This window comes from Littorina saxatilis, linkage group LG14, assembly GCF_037325665.1.
Source record: "Littorina saxatilis isolate snail1 linkage group LG14, US_GU_Lsax_2.0, whole genome shotgun sequence".
Lineage (NCBI taxonomy): Eukaryota > Metazoa > Mollusca > Gastropoda > Littorinimorpha > Littorinidae > Littorina > Littorina saxatilis.
In genome coordinates this window covers 143,393-166,153 of record NC_090258.1, presented here as the reverse complement: position 1 = coordinate 166,153, position 22,761 = coordinate 143,393, and the positions used below count along the sequence as shown (strand labels likewise).

The 22,761-nt window shown below is 42.2% G+C and overlaps 2 protein-coding genes across 4 annotated transcripts in view; both read left to right on the top strand.

Annotated features, from left to right (window-relative positions):
• Positions 1 to 16,327, top strand: part of LOC138946822 (uncharacterized) — a 106,288-nt gene extending 89,961 nt beyond the window's left edge. The window contains exons 9-12 of one of the 2 annotated variants that reach the window (XR_011449426.1): positions 5,787 to 6,066; positions 7,803 to 7,880; positions 12,072 to 16,163; positions 16,215 to 16,327. Coding sequence is in view for 1 of the 2 variants with exons in the window: in XM_070318225.1 (XP_070174326.1) it covers positions 5,787 to 6,066; positions 7,803 to 7,880; positions 12,072 to 12,244 (531 nt within the window). In the remaining variant the exon portion in view is untranslated. Of the gene's footprint in view, positions 1 to 5,786; positions 6,067 to 7,802; positions 7,881 to 12,071 lie in introns of both variants that reach the window. The other variant, XM_070318225.1, reaches the window with a different exon arrangement.
• Positions 16,328 to 22,711: 6,384 nt separating this feature from the next.
• The window catches only part of LOC138946819 (somatostatin receptor type 2-like), a 49,000-nt gene continuing 48,950 nt past the window's right edge, over positions 22,712 to 22,761 (top strand). The window contains exon 1 of one of the 2 annotated variants that reach the window (XM_070318222.1): positions 22,712 to 22,761. This exon is cut by the window's right edge and continues 1,904 nt beyond it. The gene's annotated coding sequence lies outside the window, so the exon portion shown is untranslated. The other variant, XM_070318221.1, reaches the window with a different exon arrangement.

Sequence of the window (22,761 nt, the reverse complement as noted above, 5' to 3'; positions counted from 1 at the left end):
TACCCTCCCTAACCACAGTATTCACCTCCCCCACCTTCTAAATGGAGACAGACAGTATTCTCTAGATTTGAACAGGAACATTTTTTCCAGAGTACACTCGTTCATTGAACGTTCAGGCCGCTTTGGGCAAACCAGAATCAATGCTCCACAAGCCGGACAACAACTTTAATTTCTGCACAACTCCTACCCATCCCTCTTCTTTTTATTCATTTTTATCCATCTTCCCCTGCTTCCTTCCTCTTACTGTCTTTCTTTATAATGATTATGCAACGTTTATTATGTTATGATAATTTTGGATGATTAATGAGATGAGGATGATTATAACGTGTGTGTATGTGTATGTGTGTGTTAACTGAGAGGGGGAGGGGGGCGAGATCACAGCTCATGAAATGAACGTCTTTTGAAAACCAGTGACATAGTGTTAGACATGCATGCAGAGTATGCTTCGGTAGAGTCTTGTTCGGCCTGTGCATCTTTAGTACCCTGACGAATTAGTCAGCATGACTTGCTGCCTTTTCCCCCTGATTCTTGATCATGATTTACTTCACTTTTATTCTGCGATGAGCCCCTACCCTTCACTTTTATTCTGCGATGAGCCCCTACCCTTCAATTTTATTCTGCGATGAGCCCCTACCCTTCTTCCTGCATACATTCTTTAAGCCTGACGCATATTACTTTTTTTTGCCACGATGAGTTTCTTCCCTTACCTATCCTTCAGCATGAGTTACTTTCCTGTTTATCTCAGAAGAATTCCCAAACATGCTTGTCATTTTTACCAATTGAGGAACTGGTATTCAACAGCTTTTCCAAAAGGCACGTATATCCCAACTGAAGGATGACTGCACTTTGATGTTCATCCACCATGATCATTATACTCTTTCCTTTCCATTAAATCGTTAGCTTGTGTCGGTAACTAATATTCTGACGCGGCAATCGACAGAACTTGTATACATCTTTGTTATATATACTTCTTAAAGACGCAGCCCTTCCCCTACAAGCGATGTTATATATACTTCTTAAAGACGCAGCCCTTCCCCTACAAGCGATGTTATATATACTTCTTAAAGACGCAGCCCTTCTCCTACAAGCGATGTTATATATACTTCTTAAAGACGCAGCCCTTCCCCTACAAGCGATGTTATATATATATACTTCTTAAAGACGCAGCCCTTCCCCTACAAGCGATGTTATATATACTTCTTAAAGACGCAGCCCTTCCCCTACAAGCGATGTTATATATATATATACTTCTTAAAGACGCAGCCCTTCCCCTACAAGCGATGTTATATATACTTCTTAAAGACGCAGCCCTTCCCCTACAAGCGATGTTATATATACTTCTTAAAGACGCAGCCCTTCCCCTAAAAGCGATGTTATATATACTTCTTAAAGACGCAGCCCTTCCCCTACAAGCGATGTTATATATACATTTTAAAGACGCAGCCCTTCCCCTACAAGCGATGTTATATATACTTCTTAAAGACGCAGCCCGTCCCCTACAAGCGATGTTATATATATATACTTCTTAAAGACGCAGCCCTTCCCCTACAAGCGATGTTATATATACTTCTTAAAGACGCAGCCCTTCCCCTAAAAGCGATGTTATATATACTTCTTAAAGACGCAGCCCTTCCCCCACAAGCGATGTTATATATATATACTTCTTAAAGACGCAGCCCTTCTCCTACAAGCGATGTTATATATACTTCTTAAAGACGCAGCCCTTCCCCTACAAGCGATGTTATATATATACTTCTTAAAGACGCAGCCCTTCCCCTACAAGCGATGTTATATATATATACTTCTTAAAGACGCAGCCCTTCCCCTACAAGCGATGTTATATATATATACTTCTTAAAGACGCAGCCCTTCCCCTACAAGCGATGTTATATATATATACTTCTTAAAGACGCAGCCCTTCCCCTACAAGCGATGTTATATATACTTCTTAAAGACGCAGCCCTTCCCCTACAAGCGATGTTATATATATATATACTTCTTAAAGACGCAGCCCTTCCCCTACAAGCGATGTTATATATACTTCTTAAAGACGCAGCCCTTCCCCTACAAGCGATGTTATATATACTTCTTAAAGACGCAGCCCTTCCCCTACAAGCGATTCTGGTCCCTATCTCAGATCTGGCCAGGCTGTTACATCGAACGAGACCATCCCTCTAGTTTGGCTCGTACCAAATATGGCATCCTGACTGCTGTCTATACTGAGTGGAGACATGTTGATGAATTGATGTATAAAAAGTCACTAGTATCAATCTGATAAATCAATTCATAAAACAATATCACTCAGTCAGGCAGTTACTTTGTGGTATGTGTCGCAGTCGAGGGGTGGTCATATCCCATGTAAAAGCCTAGCCAGTTCTATGATGGTCAGTCGCATCGTCTGCACTGCAATGCCCGTGCCCCAGGTGGCGTCACTCCAACACGTGTGTCATTGACAATGAAAGCAGGTAGCTGCGTACTACAAGTATAACAGTATAGAGCAGGTGGCGTCACTCCAACACGTGTGCCATTGACAATGAAAGCAGGTAGCTGCGTGCTATAACAGTATAGAGCAGATGTTCCAAAGGTTTGAGTCAGAATTGTAGTTTTCTAATTGACGGATTACAGAAATATCTCTGTCGGGTGTTGATGGCTTGTAGAAGAGTTGTTTTCCCTTGGGTTTGCCTTGCTTTCCCATCGAAACACTGAGGTAAGCTACACGCGACATTGAAGGCTTGTAGAAGAGTTGATTTCCCTTGGGTTTGCCTTGCTTTCCCATCGAAACACTGAGGCAAGCTACACGCGACATTGCAGGCTTGTAGAAGAATTGTTTTCCCTTGGGTTTGCCTTGCTTTCCCATCGAAACACTGAGGTAAGCTACACGCGACATTGATGGCTTGTAGAATAGTTGTTTTTCCTTGGGTTTGCCTTGCTTTCCCATCGAAACACTGAGGTAAGCTACACGCGACATTGAAGGCTAGCCTCAGTGTTTCTATGGAAACAAAGGAAAGCGAGCCTTTCACACCCCATACACAGTGGACAGAGTGATATCCAAACATCGTCTATTACGTCACATTAACATCGTCTATTACGTCACATTAACATCGTCTATTACGTCACATTCAGTCTTGCTGGTTGGGGGTTGTTGGTGTACCTACTTTCTTTTTATCAACTGCAACAAGTATTCTATTTTGGAAATAGTGTTTGTCTCTACTAGCCATAACCACTTACACTATACTCACGTATCCTACCAATGTTGAAGATAAATCGTTGTACAAAGGTTTGTGCTCCTTTATTTGTGCAATGTACATTGGATTTGTTAGATGAATTCAAACATGTCTGTTGCTATTCATACATGCTTTATGTTTAAATCATATACACACTGTACTACTCTCGTGTGGTTAACAATTGTTGGAAATAATTCTTTAGGGACATTCATGTTGGTATGTAAAGAGGATGCTATTCGAGTAATGTTTCTTTCGATCTGATGTCAATTTAGCAATGTAGGGGAAGGGCTCCTAATATGGACCGGCTCCTTGTATGGACCACCTCCTGTTCTGACAAACTAACGGCGCTAGAGCGCTCAAAAAAGTTTTATTCGCTGTATTCACCCTCTCTGGATAACTAACATGTCAAAACAGTTGCAGAAACAGAAATCTCAAAACCGTTAGGCTTTTTCTCTTTTTACATTTAGTCAAGTTTTGACTAAATGTTTTAACGTAGAGGGGGGAATCGAGACGAGGGTCGTGGTGTATGTGCGTGCGTGCGTGTGTGTGTGTGTGTCTGTGTGTGTGTGTAGAGCGATTCACACTACTGGACCGATCTTTATGAAATTTGACATGAGAGTTCCTGGGTATGAAATCCCCAGACGTTTTTTTTCATTTTTTTGATAAATGTCTTTGATGACGTCATATCCGGCTTTTCGTGAAAGTTGAGGCGGCACTGTCACGCCCTCATTTTTCAACCAAATTGGTTGAAATTTTGGTCAAGTAATCTTCGACAAAGCCCGGACTTCGGTATTGCATTTCAGCTTGGTGGCTTAAAAATTAATTAATGACTTTGGTCATTAAAAATCTGACAATTGTAAAAATAAATAAAAATTTATAAAACGATCCATATTTACGTTCATCTTATTCTCCATCATTTGCTGATTCCAAAAACATATAAATATGTTATATTTGGATTAAAAACAAGCTCTGAAAATTAAATATATAAAAATTATTATCAAAATTAAATTGTCCAAATCAATTTAAAAACACTTTCATCTTATTCCTTGTCGGTTCTTGATTCCAAAAACATATAGATATGATATGTTTGGATTAAAAACACGCTCAGAAAGTTAAAACAAAGAGAGGTACAGAAAAGCGTGCTATCCTTCTTAGCGCAACTACTACCCCGCTCTTCTTGTCACTTTCACTGCCTTTGCCATGAGCGGTCGACTGACGATGCTACGAGTATACGGTCTTGCTGAAAAATGGCATTGCGTTCAGTTTCATTCTGTGAGTTCGACAGCTACTTGACTAAATGTTGTATTTTCGCCTTACGCGACTTGTTTTCACTTTTGGCAGCGTTCACTCTAAATTTGCCGCCTAAAACGGACTCGTTTCTGTCCACAGCCAAAGCTTTTATCACACAAAAATGGCTATATATGACAGCTAAGACCGTATTTGTTACATTTTAGCAGTGTTGACCCCGAGTTTCTACTGCAAACAAAAAATAATAGCAAAATCTCAAAGTATGTGCGAGTCCCCTAATATGGACCACCTTCAACAAATCGAAGAAAATAAAAGCTAAAGGCTATTTTCATTAATTCATTAAGAAGCTTGCTGGAAATAACCTATAACTAGCCCTCGAGATTTAAAAAAAATGTAACAAAAAGTCTTCCTTTCGTGGAAGTTGATAATTTCACTTATTTTCACTCTGTTTTTGATAAGCTTCTTTAGTTTCCTGTTGTGCTTCAAATAATGCTCTCATCAACCCGAAACAGATAAATCTAGAGCATATTTTAATTAGTCTGACTTGTACACTAAGTTATATCATGTTATTTTGAAGTATATAGGGCTTTTTACAGTGATTCGTGAAGGCCGCTTCACTGTGATTTTTTCTGTATTTAATTTGTGCTGAATGTCTATCAAAGCTATTTCACTCTAATTAGGCCTAAGGGTTAACCTAAGAGAGAAGGACTACCAAACACAAAATAAAACTTATTCGCAAGAAAACAAGCTAGTTATCAGCATGAAACAAAAAGTGGTCCATATTAGGAGCCCTTCCCCTTGGTAAATTAACGATGACTTGATGACTTTTAGTTTTGGCTGATGGTAGTTCTGCTCGAGGCCAATGCCAGCTTGACGTGAAAATTCGTTTGTATTTTTTATAGACACGAGGAAGTCAATTGTATTTAATCTCTGTTTAAAGCGTCTTGAGATTATTATATTCATGTTCGTTTTTAACGGCGTGTAATATCTAAAAGCTCTCTATGTTTTTATAAGAAGTCTTAAAGTAATCTTAACATTCTTTTCGCTCTAGTCTGTGTATCTCTCTCCATATACCGGTCTAACTGACTGTCTGTCTGTCTGTTAGTCTGTGTGTGTGTGTCTGTCTGTCTTGTCTGTCTACCTGTTTGTCCTTCATTAACCTGTAAGCCAATGGAAGGTTCTTTTCATTGTTGCTTTGTTTTGATTATTTTCCATCCTGGCACTTCCGCCTGTCTCCTCATGAAATCCAGACTGTGAACACTACAGCCTTGAAATAAAATCTGAACCAACGTTAACCCAAATTGCACCCCACAGAGCCAGTGTAGCCATGTCGACCGGCGCCGACGAGAGGCAGCCAAGATGCACACGATAGACGCGGAGTTGGCTGGCACACGACACACGATAGACGCGGAGCTGGGTGGCGCACGACACAAGCGACAGACTGGTGGGGCGACTGGACGTCCCAAGAAGAGAAACAGCAACATCGTGTTGAACGACAAGGGCCATGCCCCAGTCAACAAGCTCAACTCCAGTGAGGTCATCAGGCTGACCGTCGTCATCACGGATAAGAAAAAGAACAAGGCGCAACAGCAAGGTAGGACACAGTGACGTCATATTGTGAGGTCGTTAGACTGACTGACGTCATTAAGGACAGAAAGGCGCAACAGCAAGGCAGGGCAAAGTGACGTCACAATGTGAGGTCGTTAGACTGATTGACGTCATTATGGACAGAAAGGCGCAACAGCAAGGTAGGGCAAAGTGACGTCATATTTTGAGGTCGTTAGACTGATTGACGTCATTACGGACTGGAAGGCGCAACAGCAAGGTAGGGCACAGTGACGTCATAATGTGAGGTCGTTAGACTGATTGACGTCATTACGGACAGGAAGGCGCAACAGCAAGGTAAGGCAAAGTGACGTCATATTTTGAGGTGGTTAGACTGATTGACGTCATTACGAACAGGAAGGCGCAACAGTAAGTGGGGAAAAGTGACGTCATATTGTGAAGTCGTTAGACTGATTGACGTCATTACGGACAGGAAGGCGCAACAACACGGTAGGGCAAAGTGACGTCATAGTGTGAGGTCGTTAGACTGACTGACGTCATTACGGACAGGAAGGCGCAACAGCTAGGTAGGGCAAAAGGACGCAGGGCCGGACTATCGGGGGGGTTATGAGGGTTGCGCAACCCCCCCCTCCCCCCCCCCCTAGCCTAAACATGTACCTCACTTATTTAAAACATTTGTTATTATTTTTTATTTTATGCCGTTTCATGCAAGGAGCGACCATTTTCCTATCTCAGAATATGACCTACCCATGAAAGGGGGATATCCCCCTGGACCACCATTGGCAACCCCCCCCCCCCCCCCCCCCCCTCCTCCTCTTAGCCTAGTCCGGCCCTGGGACGTCATGAAGTGGGGTCAATAGACTGAGTGTCGTCATCACGAACAAGAAAAGGAACAAGGGGCAATTGCATTGCAAGATAGGGCAAAGTGACGGGACATCATACAGTGACGTTATAGTGACGTCACTAGACTTATTGACGTCATTACGGACAGGAAGGCGCAACAACAAGGTTGGGCAAAGTGACGGGGCATCATACAGTGACGTAATATTGACGTCACTAGACTTATTGACGTCAATACGGACAGGAAGGCGCAACAGCAAGGTAGGGCAAAGTGACGGGAATCATACAGTGACGTTATAGTGACTTCACTAGACTTATTGACGTCATTACGGACAGGAAGGCGCAACAGCAAAGTTGGGCAAAGTGACGGGACATCATACAGTGACGTTATAGTCACATCATCAGACTCAATGTCTTCCTTTTTGACCTGATTGCAGAAACGAAGATTCTCAAGAATCACCAGGAACATAGGAACAAGTGACGGAACACGTTGACCAAACAGAGACGTGAAGCCTAGCTTTATATGCCTGCATGTGTCTTCTTATCTCATCTTGCCTTTAGATTTCTGTGCGAACATTGAGTGATAAGCCGAGCTCCATAAGTACCCTAGTAGTTATTTCCCTGTCAACTGTGAGCAGACTCGCTTTGTCCCAACAACCGTGTGTGCACATCAGAAACAGACGAAGCAACAGTGAAAGTCTTTGGTTTTGGAAAACAAAAACATTCGTATGCATCGTCAGCAATCCTTTTGAAAATGTAGGAGACAATCCGATCGATTGCCAACATACACGTATATAACTTCATATTTTGAAAATGCAGATATCCTGATACGGGAGGGTTACTGTTCAAAATGTTTGAAAAGGTTGACATATCTTCATATCATGTGTATAACATGTTCTGTTTTGCATAATCAATACAACACAGGTATCGTGATACGGGAAGTGGCGGCACCCAGTTTTCAGGCGTGCACGCTGTCCTTCGAGTTCTGGATACTGATCATCGGTGAGTGTTAGTTGTGACAAGCACTGTCCTCATCATCAGTGAGTGTTAGTTGTGTCAACCACTGTCCTCATCATCAGTGAGTGTTAGTTGTGTCAACCACTGTCCTCATCATCAGTGAGTGTTAGTTGTGTCAACCACTGTCCTCTGTCTGTCCCGATACTCATCAGTGAGTGTTAGTTGTGTCAACCACTGTCCTCATCATCAGTGAGTGTTAGTTGTGTCAACCACTGTCCTCTGTCTGTTTGTTTGTTTGTTTGTTTGCTTAACGCCCAGCCGACCACGAAGGGCCATATCAGGGCGGTGCTGCTTTGACATATAACGTGCGCCACACACAAGACAGAAGTCGCAGCACAGGCTTCATGTCTAACCCAGTCACATTATTCTGACACCGGACCAACCAGTCCTAGCACTAACCCCATAATGCCAAACGCCAGGCGGAGCAGCCACTAGATTGCCAATTTTAAAGTCTTAGGTATGACCCGGCCGGGGTTCGAACCCACGACCTCCCGATCACGGGGCGGACGCCTTACCACTAGGCCAACCGTGCCGGTTCCTCTGTCTGTCCCGATATTCATCATCAGTGAGTGTTAGTTGTGTCAACCACTGACCTCTGTCTGTCCCGAAGTATCACGTGCATAGTATCCCGACAGCCCACTTCGGGACATCATTCTGTCACGATTGTTTAGGTTGTGGAAGAGTTGCGGTCCCTTGATTTCTGTGCTTTTTCATAGAAACATCGAGGCAAGCTGCACGAAATATTGTAGGCTTGCTTACAGTGTTTCTATGGCAACAAAGGAAAGCAACTCTTCCACAACCGATACAAAATGGACAGTTGTTCTTATACCATGTAAACGTTCTCTGTGTGTGTGTGTGTGTGTGTGTGTGTGTGTGTGTGTGTGTGTGTGTGTGTGTGTGTGTGTGTTCATTCTTGAGTGCGTCTGTTGCGTGCTTGTGCTCCTTTTCCCCTCACTCTTACTGTATTTTGTTTATGACCGATCCCACGTTTTCACTGCCGATCTGTTTGTTTCAGTTCGACAGATTGACTAATTGCTTTGGTAACGCTTTACGCGAGTTGTTTTTGTAGGATTTAGTTTTCTTTTTTTCGCATTGTGTGTCAGTCTATGTGTGCTTCCGTGTGCTGACTCTTACTTTGTGTTGTTCTCATTGTGTGTCAGTCTGTGTGTGCTTCCGTGTGCTGACTCTTACTTTGTGTTGTTCGCATTGTGTGTCAGTCTATGTGTGCTTCCGTGTGCTGACTCTTACTTGATGTTGTTCGCATTGTGTGTCAGTCTGTGTGTGCTTCCGTGTGCTGACTCTTACTTGATGTTGTTCTCATTGTGTGTCAGTCTATGTGTGCTTCCGTGTGCTGACTCTTACTTTGTGTTGTTCTCATTGTGCGTCAGTCTATGTGTGCTTCCGTGTGCTGACTCTTACTTGATGTTGTTCTCATTGTGTGTCAGTCTATGTGTGCTTCCGTGTGCTGACTCTTACTTTGTGTTGTTCTCATTGTGTGTCAGTCTGTGTGTGCTTCCGTGTGCTGACTCTTACTTGATGTTGTTCTCATTGTGTGTCAGTCTGTGTGTGCTTCCGTGTGCTGACTCTTACTTGATGTTGTTCGCATTGTGTGTCAGTCTGTGTGTGCTTCCGTGTGCTGACTCTTACTTGATGTTGTTCTCATTGTGTGTCAGTCTGTGTGTGCTTCCGTGTGCTGACTCTTACTTTGTGTTGTTCTCATTGTGTGTCAGTCTGTGTGTGCTTCCGTGTGCTGACTCTTACTTTGTGTTGTTCTCATTGTGTGTCAGTCTGTGTGTGCTTCCGTGTGCTGACTCTTACTTGATGTTGTTCTCATTGTGCGTCAGTCTGTGTGTGCTTCCGTGTGCTGACTCTTACTTGATGTTGTTCTCATTGTGTGTCAGTCTGTGTGTGCTTCCGTGTGCTGACTCTTACTTTGTGTTGTTCGCATTGTGTGTCAGTCTATGTGTGCTTCCGTGTGCTGACTCTTACTTTGTGTTGTTCGCATTGTGTGTCAGTCTGTGTGTGCTTCCGTGTGCTGACTCTTACTTTGTGTTGTTCTCATTGTGTGTCAGTCTATGTGTGCTTCCGTGTGCTGACTCTTACTTTGTGTTGTTCGCATTGTGTGTCAGTCTATGTGTGCTTCCGTGTGCTGACTCTTACTTTGTGTTGTTCTCATTGTGCGTCAGTCTATGTGTGCTTCCGTGTGCTGACTCTTACTTTGTGTTGTTTGCATTGTGTGTCAGTCTGTGTGTGCTTCCGTGTGCTGACTCTTACTTTGTGTTGTTTGCATTGTGTGTCAGTCTGTGTGTGCTTCCGTGTGCTGACTCTTACTTTGTGTTGTTTGCATTGTGTGTCAGTCTGTGTGTGCTTCCGTGTGCTGACTCTTACTTTGTGTTGTTTGCATTGTGTGTCAGTCTGTGTGTGCTTCCGTGTGCTGACTCTTACTTGATGTTGTTCTCATTGTGCGTCAGTCTGTGTGTGCTTCCGTGTGCTGACTCTTACTTTGTGTTGTTCGCATTGTGTGTCAGTCTATGTGTGCTTCCGTGTGCTGACTCTTACTTTGTGTTGTTCGCATTGTGTGTCAGTCTATGTGTGCTTCCGTGTGCTGACTCTTACTTTATGTTGTTCTCATTGTGTGTCAGTCTATGTGTGCTTCCGTGTGCTGACTCTTACTTTGTGTTGTTCGCATTGTGTGTCAGTCTGTGTGTGCTTCCGTGTGCTGACTCTTACTTTGTGTTGTTCGCATTGTGTGTCAGTCTATGTGTGCTTCCGTGTGCTGACTCTTACTTTGTGTTGTTCGCATTGTGTGTCAGTCTGTGTGTGCTTCCGTGTGCTGACTCTTACTTTGTGTTGTTCGCATTGTGTGTCAGTCTATGTGTGCTTCCGTGTGCTGACTCTTACTTTGTGTTGTTCGCATTGTGTGTCAGTCTATGTGTGCTTCCGTGTGCTGACTCTTACTTTGTGTTGTTCGCATTGTGTGTCAGTCTGTGTGTGCTTCCGTGTGCTGACTCTTACTTTGTGTTGTTCGCATTGTGTGTCAGTCTATGTGTGCTTCCGTGTGCTGACTCTTACTTGATGTTGTTCTCATTGTGTGTCAGTCTGTGTGTGCTTCCGTGTGCTGACTCTTACTTGATGTTGTTCTCATTGTGTGTCAGTCTATGTGTGCTTCCGTGTGCTGACTCTTACTTGATGTTGTTCTCATTGTGTGTCAGTCTGTGTGTGCTTCCGTGTGCTGACTCTTACTTGATGTTGTTCTCATTGTGTGTCAGTCTATGTGTGCTTCCGTGTGCTGACTCTTACTTTGTGTTGTTCGCATTGTGTGTCAGTCTATGTGTGCTTCCGTGTGCTGACTCTTACTTTGTGTTGTTCTCATTGTGTGTCAGTCTGTGTGTGCTTCCGTGTGCTGACTCTTACTTGATGTTGTTCTCATTGTGTGTCAGTCTGTGTGTGCTTCCGTGTGCTGACTCTTACTTTGTGTTGTTCGCATTGTGTGTCAGTCTATGTGTGCTTCCGTGTGCTGACTCTTACTTTGTGTTGTTCGCATTGTGTGTCAGTCTATGTGTGCTTCCGTGTGCTGACTCTTACTTTGTGTTGTTCTCATTGTGTGTCAGTCTGTGTGTGCTTCCGTGTGCTGACTCTTACTTGATGTTGTTCTCATTGTGTGTCAGTCTGTGTGTGCTTCCGTGTGCTGACTCTTACTTGATGTTGTTCTCATTGTGTGTCAGTCTATGTGTGCTTCCGTGTGCTGACTCTTACTTTGTGTTGTTCTCATTGTGTGTCAGTCTGTGTGTGCTTCCGTGTGCTGACTCTTACTTTGTGTTGTTCTCATTGTGTGTCAGTCTGTGTGTGCTTCCGTGTGCTGACTCTTACTTGATGTTGTTCTCATTGTGTGTCAGTCTATGTGTGCTTCCGTGTGCTGACTCTTACTTGATGTTGTTCTCATTGTGTGTCAGTCTGTGTGTGCTTCCGTGTGCTGACTCTTACTTTGTGTTGTTCGCATTGTGTGTCAGTCTATGTGTGCTTCCGTGTGCTGACTCTTACTTTGTGTTGTTCGCATTGTGTGTCAGTCTATGTGTGCTTCCGTGTGCTGACTCTTACTTTGTGTTGTTCTCATTGTGTGTCAGTCTGTGTGTGCTTCCGTGTGCTGACTCTTACTTGATGTTGCCATGGTTACAGGGATGACGGTGGTGGTGGTAGCGCTGACAGCAACCACAGTGTCATGCGCACTCAAACGCCGGAAGCTGAAAAACCGGAAAAAACGTCACAACGACAAAGCGGTGAAGATGGCGCTGAACAACATGAAGAGGATGCAGATGTCGTCCCTTCCCTGGAACTTCTACAACCGATGACACTCGGACTGGACTTTGGACCGGAACTTCTACAACCGATGACACTCGGACTGGACTTTGGACCGGAACTTCTACAACCGATGACACTCGGACTGGACTTTGGACCGGAACTTCTACAACCAATGACACTCGGATTGGACTTTGGATCGGAACTTCTAAAAGCAATGACACTCGGACTGGACTTTGGACCGGAACTTCTACAACCGATGACACTCGGACTGGACTTTGGACCGGGATTTGAGTTTGGATGTTCTTGACTGGACACTGTAAACGGGTGTTTATGGCTTTACCTGTGGTCAGCTTTCAAGGCCAAGGTGTGTGTTATTCTTGGCAAAACGATGGACCTCCTCCTTTAGAATCATCCATGATGTTCGTGCCAGATTCATGGAGAGCACGCGTCTCAAATCAGTCACCATCCTAGCTCAATCATAACACGTACACGTTGATCTTTCTGATAGTCTTTTTCATCGTTGATTTCTTGATTTGAGGGGGTGGTAGGGCAGGTTGAGAAGGTTAATACAGGGAGGGGTGGATGGTGGGAGGGGTTGGATCGTGATTTGACAATATTCAGAATTGTCCGTTTTCCATCTTTTGGTGCACACGTTGTATCTGTAATTGAGATCATTGTGTGGGTGTGTTGTTGGTTCTTCCCGAGCTTTTTTCACGTTCGTTTTTCATTTTTGTTGAAGAGCTACTTTTTATTTTTGGTTTTGTTCATTGTTTGGTGTATCTAATTTGCTTAAATAGTGATTATTTTGTCGTTTGCCAAAGTCCCCAGCGCAAGACAATGTTCATACGGATATTGAGTTAAAATCAACATAGGCCATTCAGTTAGAATACCTATTGACCATGCATAGTTTAATATCTATTGGCCGTTCAGTTAGAATACCTATTGACCATGCATAGTTTAAATATCTATTGGCCATTCAGTTAGAATACCTATTGACCATGCATAGTTTAAATATCTATTGGCCGTTCAGTTAGAATACCTATTGACCATGCATAGTTTAAATATCTATTGACCATTCAGTTAGAATACCTATTGACCATGCATAGTTTAAATATCTATAGTCCGTTCAGTTAGAATACCTATTGACCATGCATAGTTTAAATATCTATTGGCCATTCAGTTAGAATACCTATTGGCCATTCAGTTAGAATACCTATTGACCATGCATAGTTTAAATATCTATTGGCCATTCAGTTAGAATACCTATTGACCATGCATAGTTTAAATATCTATTGGCCGTTCAGTTAGAATACCTATTGACCATGCATATTTTAAATATCTATTGGCCATTCAGTTAGAATACCTATTGACCATGCATATTTTAAATATCTATTGACCATTCAGTTAGAATACCTATTGACCATGCATAGTTTAAATATCTATTGGCCATTCAGTTAGAATACCTATTGACCATGCATAGTTTAAATATCTATTGACCATTCAGTTAGAATACCTATTGACCATGCATAGTTTAAATATCTATTGGCCATTCAGTTAGAATACCTATTGACCATTCAGTTAGAATACCTATTGACCATGCATAGTTTAAATATCTATTGGCCATTCAGTTAGAATACCTATTGACTATGAATAGTTTAAATACCTATTGGCCATTCAGTTAGAATATCTATTGGCCATTCATAGTTTAAACATCTATTGGCCATTCAGTTAGAATATCTATTGGCTATTCAGTTAGAATACCTATTGACAATGCATATGTGGTGGAGCGCATGCGGGTGTTGGCAATTAGAAGAAGCGAGAGGGAGAGAATACACTAAAAATAAAAGTTCGATGAATAAATTGCTGAATGTTCTCTGTCCTCTTTTATTGCATAACACACACGCACACAATCACCAAGCATTTAAAATAAAAGCTAAAAATAGGTCCGTCAGACTAATGCTACTTTTCCAATAAACACTTTCAACACTTAGTCTGAAAAAGGTGGAAACACATACTCCGCACTCAAATCAAAAGTAGCTTGAGTCAAATCTCTACTACAAAAAAGTTCTGTTGCCACAACACTCTAAAGTCACTAGTGTGTGCTCTACCAACACACAACACGCTCTAGAAAAACCCAAGGTAATGAACACGATAATAAATACGCTATCCCACCAAGAGTCCGCTCGGCTGGGAAAACAAAAAGTAAAAGCAAAGTCAGTAATTACCGAAACGACAAAACATATAGGCCTAAAAGTATCATCTCACACAGTCATCATAACCACAATTACAATTATTCAAGTTCCAGTATTAAAATACATCATGCATGTTTGGTTTTCTCAATCTTATCATTGGCCTTCTCTTCTGTTGTTAGTTACACATCAAATTATTGTGCCAATTCCAAAGAAGGTGTACCGATAACAAAAGGTCTATTCTCACCTGGTCTACATCATCTCTGTACACGAAACAAAACTCCCTGGTTCACAACAGCATTCCCTACTGGCTGGCTAATAAAATCCAGGAAATACAGCAATCACACACTCCATCACTGGATCAGTCTAGTTGGTACACACCAACACACACGGATTCCACAAACAGTGGCACATTCCCAGAAAAGGATTACTTCACAGATGCACAATCCACTCCATGATTCACAGCTTATGCACAGGCATAAATCCAAACACTGTTTCACTTCCAAATGCACAAAAATACACAATGCATACAAATTCCGGCAAAGCTTGACATGCTTTTTTCTGCCAGTCCAGGTCACAAGTGCGCGCTTGTTTTCAACGTTGGGCGAGTTCATTTCAACTTTTACTCATTTTAGTCGGGAAAAGGGGAAGGGGGGAGAGGGCCCTATATGACGCTGCTTGATTATGGGTCACCACCCCAAACATTATTTTATCAATACGATCTAAACTAATTTAACTTATTAAGAACAAAACTAAACATTCCCCATTCAGGAATATTCAAACAAATGCATAGTCTGTGTGTTTCATCCAAATCTAACACGCAGAAGTAACCAATAGACACAAGCTGACACCCCTGCCTTTGAATGACGAAACCCTGACACCTACGTCATACCTATGATGACAGCCTACGACGCAATACAATCGCTAGAAATAATAATTCTATTGACACAGTCACACAATGTCAATACAGATTTCTCTCACTCACCACACATAGTTTGAATATATATTGGCCGTTCAGTTAGAATACCTATTGACCATGCATAGTTTAAATATCTATTGGTCGTTCAGTTAGAATACCTATTGAACATGCATAGTTTAAATATCTATTGGCCGTTCTGTTGGAATACCTATTGACCATGCATAGTTTAAATATCTATTGGCCGTTCTGTTGGAATACCTATTGACCATGCATAGTTTAAATATCTATTGTTCAAAGTTAAACTGTCTATTTGGCCATTCATAGTTAGATTTTCTATTGGCTATTTAGTTAAAAATATTTTGATCAGTCCGCTTAGTTAGAAACGATGGTTGGCCATTCATCTACGTATTTTGCCGTTTAGAAACGTAAACTGGGTATTTGTCTGCAATTGCTCAATCATTTTACTCTCTGTGGTCGTCGTGTTGCGTTTAGGTAGGATTTCAAAACTATCGTTTTTATTGTGACCCGCTTTTTGCATAATTGACTTCTGTTTGAATCGTGCCTTTCCCCCTCCATCCCTTAACTCATGAGGAAATTGTCCTGGATTTGTTTCAACATGTCACTACAACGAAAAGCGCAACGTTCATTTTGGTTCCAAAGCTCATCAGTGAGAAGAGTAAGGTTCTGTGCCACACATAGTTAATTTTCATAATTATACAAGGAAAGGTTCTGTTCCACACATAGTTATGTTTCATATTTATACAGAGTAAGGTTCTGTGCCATACATAGTTAATTTTCATAATTATACAAGGAAAGGTTCTGTGCCACACATAGTTATGTTTCATATTTATACAGGGTAAGGTTCTGTGCCACACAATGACATAGCTAAGTTTCATATTTATACAGAGTAAGGTTCTGTGCCACACATAGTTATGTTTCATATTTGCCTCACAGGTTTGCTGTGCAGAAATCACTGCATGGTTTCTCGGGAAATGTCAATAAATTTGTTACTATGGAAGCGCAAATCTGTCTGTGTGGTTGTACAAGTGGTTATTTACTGTCGTTTGCTTGCGCGAGTGTGTATGTGTGTGTGTGTGTGTGTGTGTGTGTGTGTGTGTGTGTGTGTGTGTGTGCGCGTGTGTGTGTGTGTGTGCGTGTGCGTACGTGCGTGTGTGTGCGTGTGTGTGTGTGCGTGTGTGTGTGTGTGGCGTGTGTGTGTGTGTGTGACGTGTGTGTGTGTGTGTGTGTGTGTGTGTGTGTGTGTGTGTGTGTGTGTGGCGTGTGTCTTTGTAAGACCATCCCCAAACTTATGATAATAATAATAATAATAATAATAATTGTCAGTAAGTACTGGTGTCACATGACTGATGTGAACCAGTTGATTGGCTAATGGCGATGCGCTAAAACTGTTAGCGCACTCTTGGAGTGCGCTAACTTTTCCACAGAGCGTATTCTTACGCCCTTTGCCTAAGCAAGACTGTGCTCTCATTATCAGAATTAATTACTGACATGTAGCTTATATTCTCCACAATACCAAATGACCATAAATTCCCTGCTTCTCAATTAAAGCAGAAGTGGGTTTTTTTCTGACAGATTGCATGTGCCTGTGCCACAGTGCGGCTGCCACTGATCTAAAAATAGAAGCCGCTGTGTTTCATCTAATTCTCGCCGACTTGCATAGATTCTTCTCATATGCCGTGTTAGTGGCATGTAGCTTATCATCCACATTACCAAATGATGAGTTAATATAAAATTCCCACCCGCTAGCAGAAAACACAAGTGTTATTCCGATAACGTACCAGCTAGACCAGTTTGGAAGACTGACTCGATCGACTCTGTCATACGTAGCCGCACTGACTACACTGAAATACGACTGCATCAGTTCAGTAAATGAATGGTTTCCGAATTATTATTTCAAGGCAAGAACAATCGTAATAGAAAACGTGTAGGGTTCAGAACGTTCTTACCATATATATAAGACTTATTACCAGCGTGCCTCGTGCGTGCAGACTCAGTGGCAGTGCAGACTGCATGCAGTGGTTTGATTGCCCTGGCAGACGACATAAACCCCGCTCAGCAAATTAACATGTTGGGCAAATGTGAACGAAAAAACGATGGGGATATAATACGTGTAGGGTTCAGAGTATTCTTACCGTTCATATGTAGTACCAGACTCCCCGATGAGTGAAGATACCACACGAGAAACATGCCACATTTATTTTGGAAATGTGCTTTCCGTCGACCGTGGCAAGGGGCAAAACTCTGCACAGTCAATCTGTCGAAGCTCGAGGAAGGTTTCGAAACCAAGAGCACAGTCCTTTCTCCGAGTTTAAATGAGGTCTCTATGAAAGATCATCACTTTTTAGCTTAACGCTACACTGGAATTTACCAACAGAAATTAAAACAAGAGTTTGCGTGTGACGAAAGCACGACACACTTGAGACAGCCCACACAAAAGTAGATCCAGTGACACAAACCTGACCACACAGTTACGCCTATCCAAATGCGTGTTGCAAAATGTTGCAAACTGTGCGTTTTGAATCTTCTTTTTTCTCTGGCGGTGCTGAAAATATCGTTATTGAAACAATCCCAGTGCACTAAGGGATTTATAGAGCAAATCTCGAAAATAATTATTGAACTCAGCACTATGCGCTTCGTTCAATAATGAATTTTCTCGATTTGCTCTATAAATCCCTTAGTGCACTGGGATGTCTCAATAACTTAAATAATAATAATAATAATAATAATAATAATAATAACGGGTATTTATATAGCGCCTTATCCGAAGTTCAAAGCGCGTATGCCGTGTGAGATGGAATTTTTTACACAATACATATCACGCATTCACATCGGCCAGTAGATCAACAGCCTATAGGCGCTGCATCCACCTTTCACGGCCCATTATTGCAAGTCACACGGGTATTTTGGTGGACATTTTTATCTACGCCTGTACAATGTTGCCAGGAAAGACCCTTTTGTCAATCGTGGGATCTTTAACGTGCATACCCCAATGTAGTGTACACGAAAGATCCTCGGTTTATCGTCTCATCCAAAAGACTTGTTGAATTTAAAACCGCCTGCAACAACCTCACCTCTACGGTATTTCAGGTTCAAGTTCCCCTTCCTTCCTCGCTGGATAATGTGTCACGTGACCTTGTGACCTTGTGACCTTACTACAGTGGAACCCCTCGTTAAGACCTCCACACATATGATACTCTCAACTCAACTCAACTCAACTCAAATTTTATTGGCTTCAATTTTCATAGAAGAATTTGTCTTGCGCTTGGGAGAAAGTAAGAGTATAACATATAAAAACAGCATTCATATCACATTTCATGTATCACACACAGTAATCACTAGTATAAGCCTACAATTATCACATTTGTACCTGTATCATACATGCAAATAAATAGTATCACATTTCCACGTATCACACACAATATATACATTACATAACATACAGCAAGCTTCCATCTCCCGCGCCCCCCCCCCCCCCCATCCCACACATACATATCCTCGGACGTGCGTCGACTCCATACAAATGACATCATCAGTCCATTCAGGTCTTAAAAAGGAGAGTCTTAAAATGGGAGTACATTTCTAGAGGTTATGAGCAGAACAAACCCACATACCCACAGTCGCACACACGCGTTCACACACACACACACACACACACACACACACACACACACACACAAACACACGCACGCACGCACTCACGCGCACGCACACACACACACACGCAGGCACGCCCGCACGCACGCACACACACACACTACTATATAAAGGGCACCATGCTTTTCCCAAGACATCAATAGGAAGCTTATATAGCGCGTATTCCGTGGGTACAGTTCTAAGCGCTTGTCCCAAGACATCAATAGGAAGCTTATATAGCGCGTATTCCGTGGGTACAGTTCTAAGCGCTTTTCTCAAGACATCAATAAGAAGCTTATATAGCGCGTATTCCGTGGGTACAGTTCTAAGCGCTTTTCTCAAGACATCAATAGGAAGCTTATATAGCGCGTATTCCGTGGGTACAGTTCTAAGCGCTTTTCTCAAGACATCAATAGGAAGCTTATATAGCGCGTATTCCGTGGGTACAGTTCTAAGCGCTTTTCTCAAGACATCAATAGAAAGCTTATATAGCGCGTATTCCGTGGGTACAGTTCTAAGCGCTTCTCCCAAGACATCAATAGGAAGCTTATATAATAATAACAATAATAATATGGGAGATTTATAGAGCGCTTTACGTTCTCTAAGCGCTTTACAATAAAAACAAATATGAAAAAACAAACAAACGTACATATACATACAAAGCAAAGCAAAAAAGCATGTGCAGCAGCATTCAGCACACAAGTGAACAACGAAACACTACATCAATACAAGCTGCAAGCATACTAACACAAGCAAAACATTCAAACATTCAAACACCTGATCAAAAATGCACCATATTGAAATAAAATTAATCAAAATACTGTGTGAAGAAGTGTGTTTTAAGGTTTGAATTGAAGGAACAAAATGTTTGGCAGTGTCGGATAGAGGAGAGAGTTCCACGCAACGGCAGCAGAGTGGGAGAAGGCTCTCTGGCCGTGCTGTTTGCGACTAAAAGAAGATAGACGGAATACAGAGGAGCGGAGGGATCGTGAGGGTGTATAGAGTGTGAACAGGTCAGACATGTAGGATGGGGCTGAGCCAGATATTATTTTGTAGCAGATACAGCAGCACTTATATTGGATTCTCAGCTCTACAGGGAGCCAATGAAGTTTCTTTAGCAAAGGGGAACAGGACTGGGACCGAGGGGCTTTGCAGACAAGCAGGGCTGCAGAATTTTGAACGCGCTGCAAAGGATGGATGACAGACTGAGGACAGCCAATGAGACCAGAATTTCCGCGTATTCCGTGGGTAGAGTCGGTTCTAAGCGCTTTTCCCAAGACATCAATAGGAAGCTTATATAGCGCGTATTCCGTGGGTACAGATCTAAGCGCTTTTCCCAAGACATCAATTGGAAGCTTATATAGCGCGTATTCCGTGGATACAGTTCTAAGCGCTTTTCCCAAGACATCAATTGGAAGCTTATATAGCGCGTATTCCGTGGGTACAGTTTTGAGCGCTTTTCCCAAGACATCGATAGGAAGCTTATATAGCGCGTATTCCGTGGATACAGTTCTAAGCGCTTTTCCCAAGACATCAATAGGAAGCTTATATAGCGCGTATTCCGTGGGTACAGTTCTAAGCGCTTTTCCCGAGACATCAATAGGAAGCTTATATAGCGCGTATTCCGTGGGTACAGTTCTAAGCGCTTTTCCCAATACATCAATAGGAAGCTTAAATAGCGCGTATTCCGTGGGTACAGTTCTAAGCGCTTTTCCCAATACATCAATAGGAAGCTTAAATAGCGCGTATTCCGTGGATACAGTTCTAAGCGCTTTTCCCAAGACATCAATAGGAAGCTTATATAGCGCGTATTCCGTGGGTACAGTTCTAAGCGCTTTTCCCGAGACATCAATAGGAAGCTTATATAGCGCGTATTCCGTGGGTACAGTTCTAAGCGATTGTCCCAATACATCAATAGGAAGCTTAAATAGCGCGTATTCCGTGGGTACTGTTCTAAGCGCTTTTCCCAAGACATCAATAGGAAGCTTATATAGCGCGTATTCCGTGGGTACAGTTCTAAGCGCTTTTCCCAAGACATCAATAGGAAGCTTATATAGCGCGTATTCCGTGGGTACAGTTCTAAGCTTGTCCCAAGACATCAATAGGAAGCTTATATAGCGCGTATTCCGTGGGTACAGTTCTAAGCTTGTCGACATGTCTACTCGCTCTTTCAGATCTGCCCAGGCTGTCACATTGTTAAAAAAAAAAAAAAAAACTCCATTTCGACACCATTTCGAGAATAACGTGAGAAGCTTACAACTTTTCCTAACTTTAATGTCACACAGTGCTTACAATGAATTATATTGTTGTTGTTTGGTGTTAGGGTTTTGAGCACTGACTCATGAGGGTGTCTGAATGGAAACCAGTGACACGTGACAGCATCCGGGTTATAATTACACCTCGTATCTGATAAAACCTTGCGCAGTGATTTGTGTCGTCTTTTGACGTGCCAACAAAGATTCGTTGAAAACGATACTTAGCACCCCACGGTGACACAGTGAATCTATCTCGTGTTGCTGGGAGGCAAATAGGAGTGTAAACAAGAACGCTCAGGCGTGACAAACCATTCAGTCAACCGCTGGTGCACACTAACGTCGACGAATGGATTGCAATATGCCATCCTCACTATCACTTTCCGAACACGCACACACACACACACACACACACACACACACACACACACACACACACACACACACACACACACACGCGCGCGCGCGCGCGCGTTACAAAAGTAGAAAGTTTTAGTAAAACCGAAAAAATGACTTAATCAAGTAACTCTATGTAAATACTGATATACGGAAGACACGTCGATGCTCTGAAAATTGTATAGATACATTTGTATTTATAAAAAAATATTTAAAAAAATAAAAAATAAAAAATATATATCACGATTTTCAGTTGACAGTTTTTCTTTTGTTAAGCAAACACTACAAAACTGTATACCATTGGATTCAGGAAGTAATACGGAATACAACATAATCGCTTAAATTCTGGTTCAAATTCCAATTTTTATTTCGGTTACAAATCGACAATTTTTGAATGAACATTTCCGGAAAGAAGTTTTAAGGTACAAATTGAAATGTTATTCCATAGTCTGGACTGAACCAACACTACTTGGCAAAAATTTCGAAGAAATAGCTTTAAAGTATGCGAATGCTACAGTGCCGCCTCAACTTTCAGTACAATGCAAAAATGATGTCACCAATTTTGTTTGTTTGTTTGCTTAACGCCCAGCCAACCACGAAGGGCCATATCAGGGCGGTGCTGCTTTGACATATAACGTGCGCCACACACAAGACAGAAGTCGCAGCACAGGCTTCAAGTCTCACCCAGTCACATTATTCTGACACCGGACCAACCAGTCCTAGCACTAACCCCATAATGCCAGACGCCAGGCGGAGCAGCCACTAGATTGCCAATTTTAAAGTCTTAGGTATGACCCGGCCGGGGTTCGAACCCACGACCTCCCGATCACGGGGCGGACGCCTTAATTACCACTAGGCCAACCGTGCCAGTATGTCATTAATTAACGATATTAAAAAGGGAAAAACATGAATAAAAAACGTATCAAGAAAATGCCCTTAAAAATGTCTACATTAATTTTCAGAACAATCCGTTGGGTAGTTTTTGAGAAATGCTTTTCATAGACAGACAAACACACAAACACATACCTTGGGAAACAAACATCCCCTCCCCCTCGTTAAAACGTTCAGTCAATGCATGACATTATGTCACGTGTTTGGTATTTTGTGTCTTAATATGTATCGTATTCCCGGAAGAGCAATGCAATTAGATTTATGTT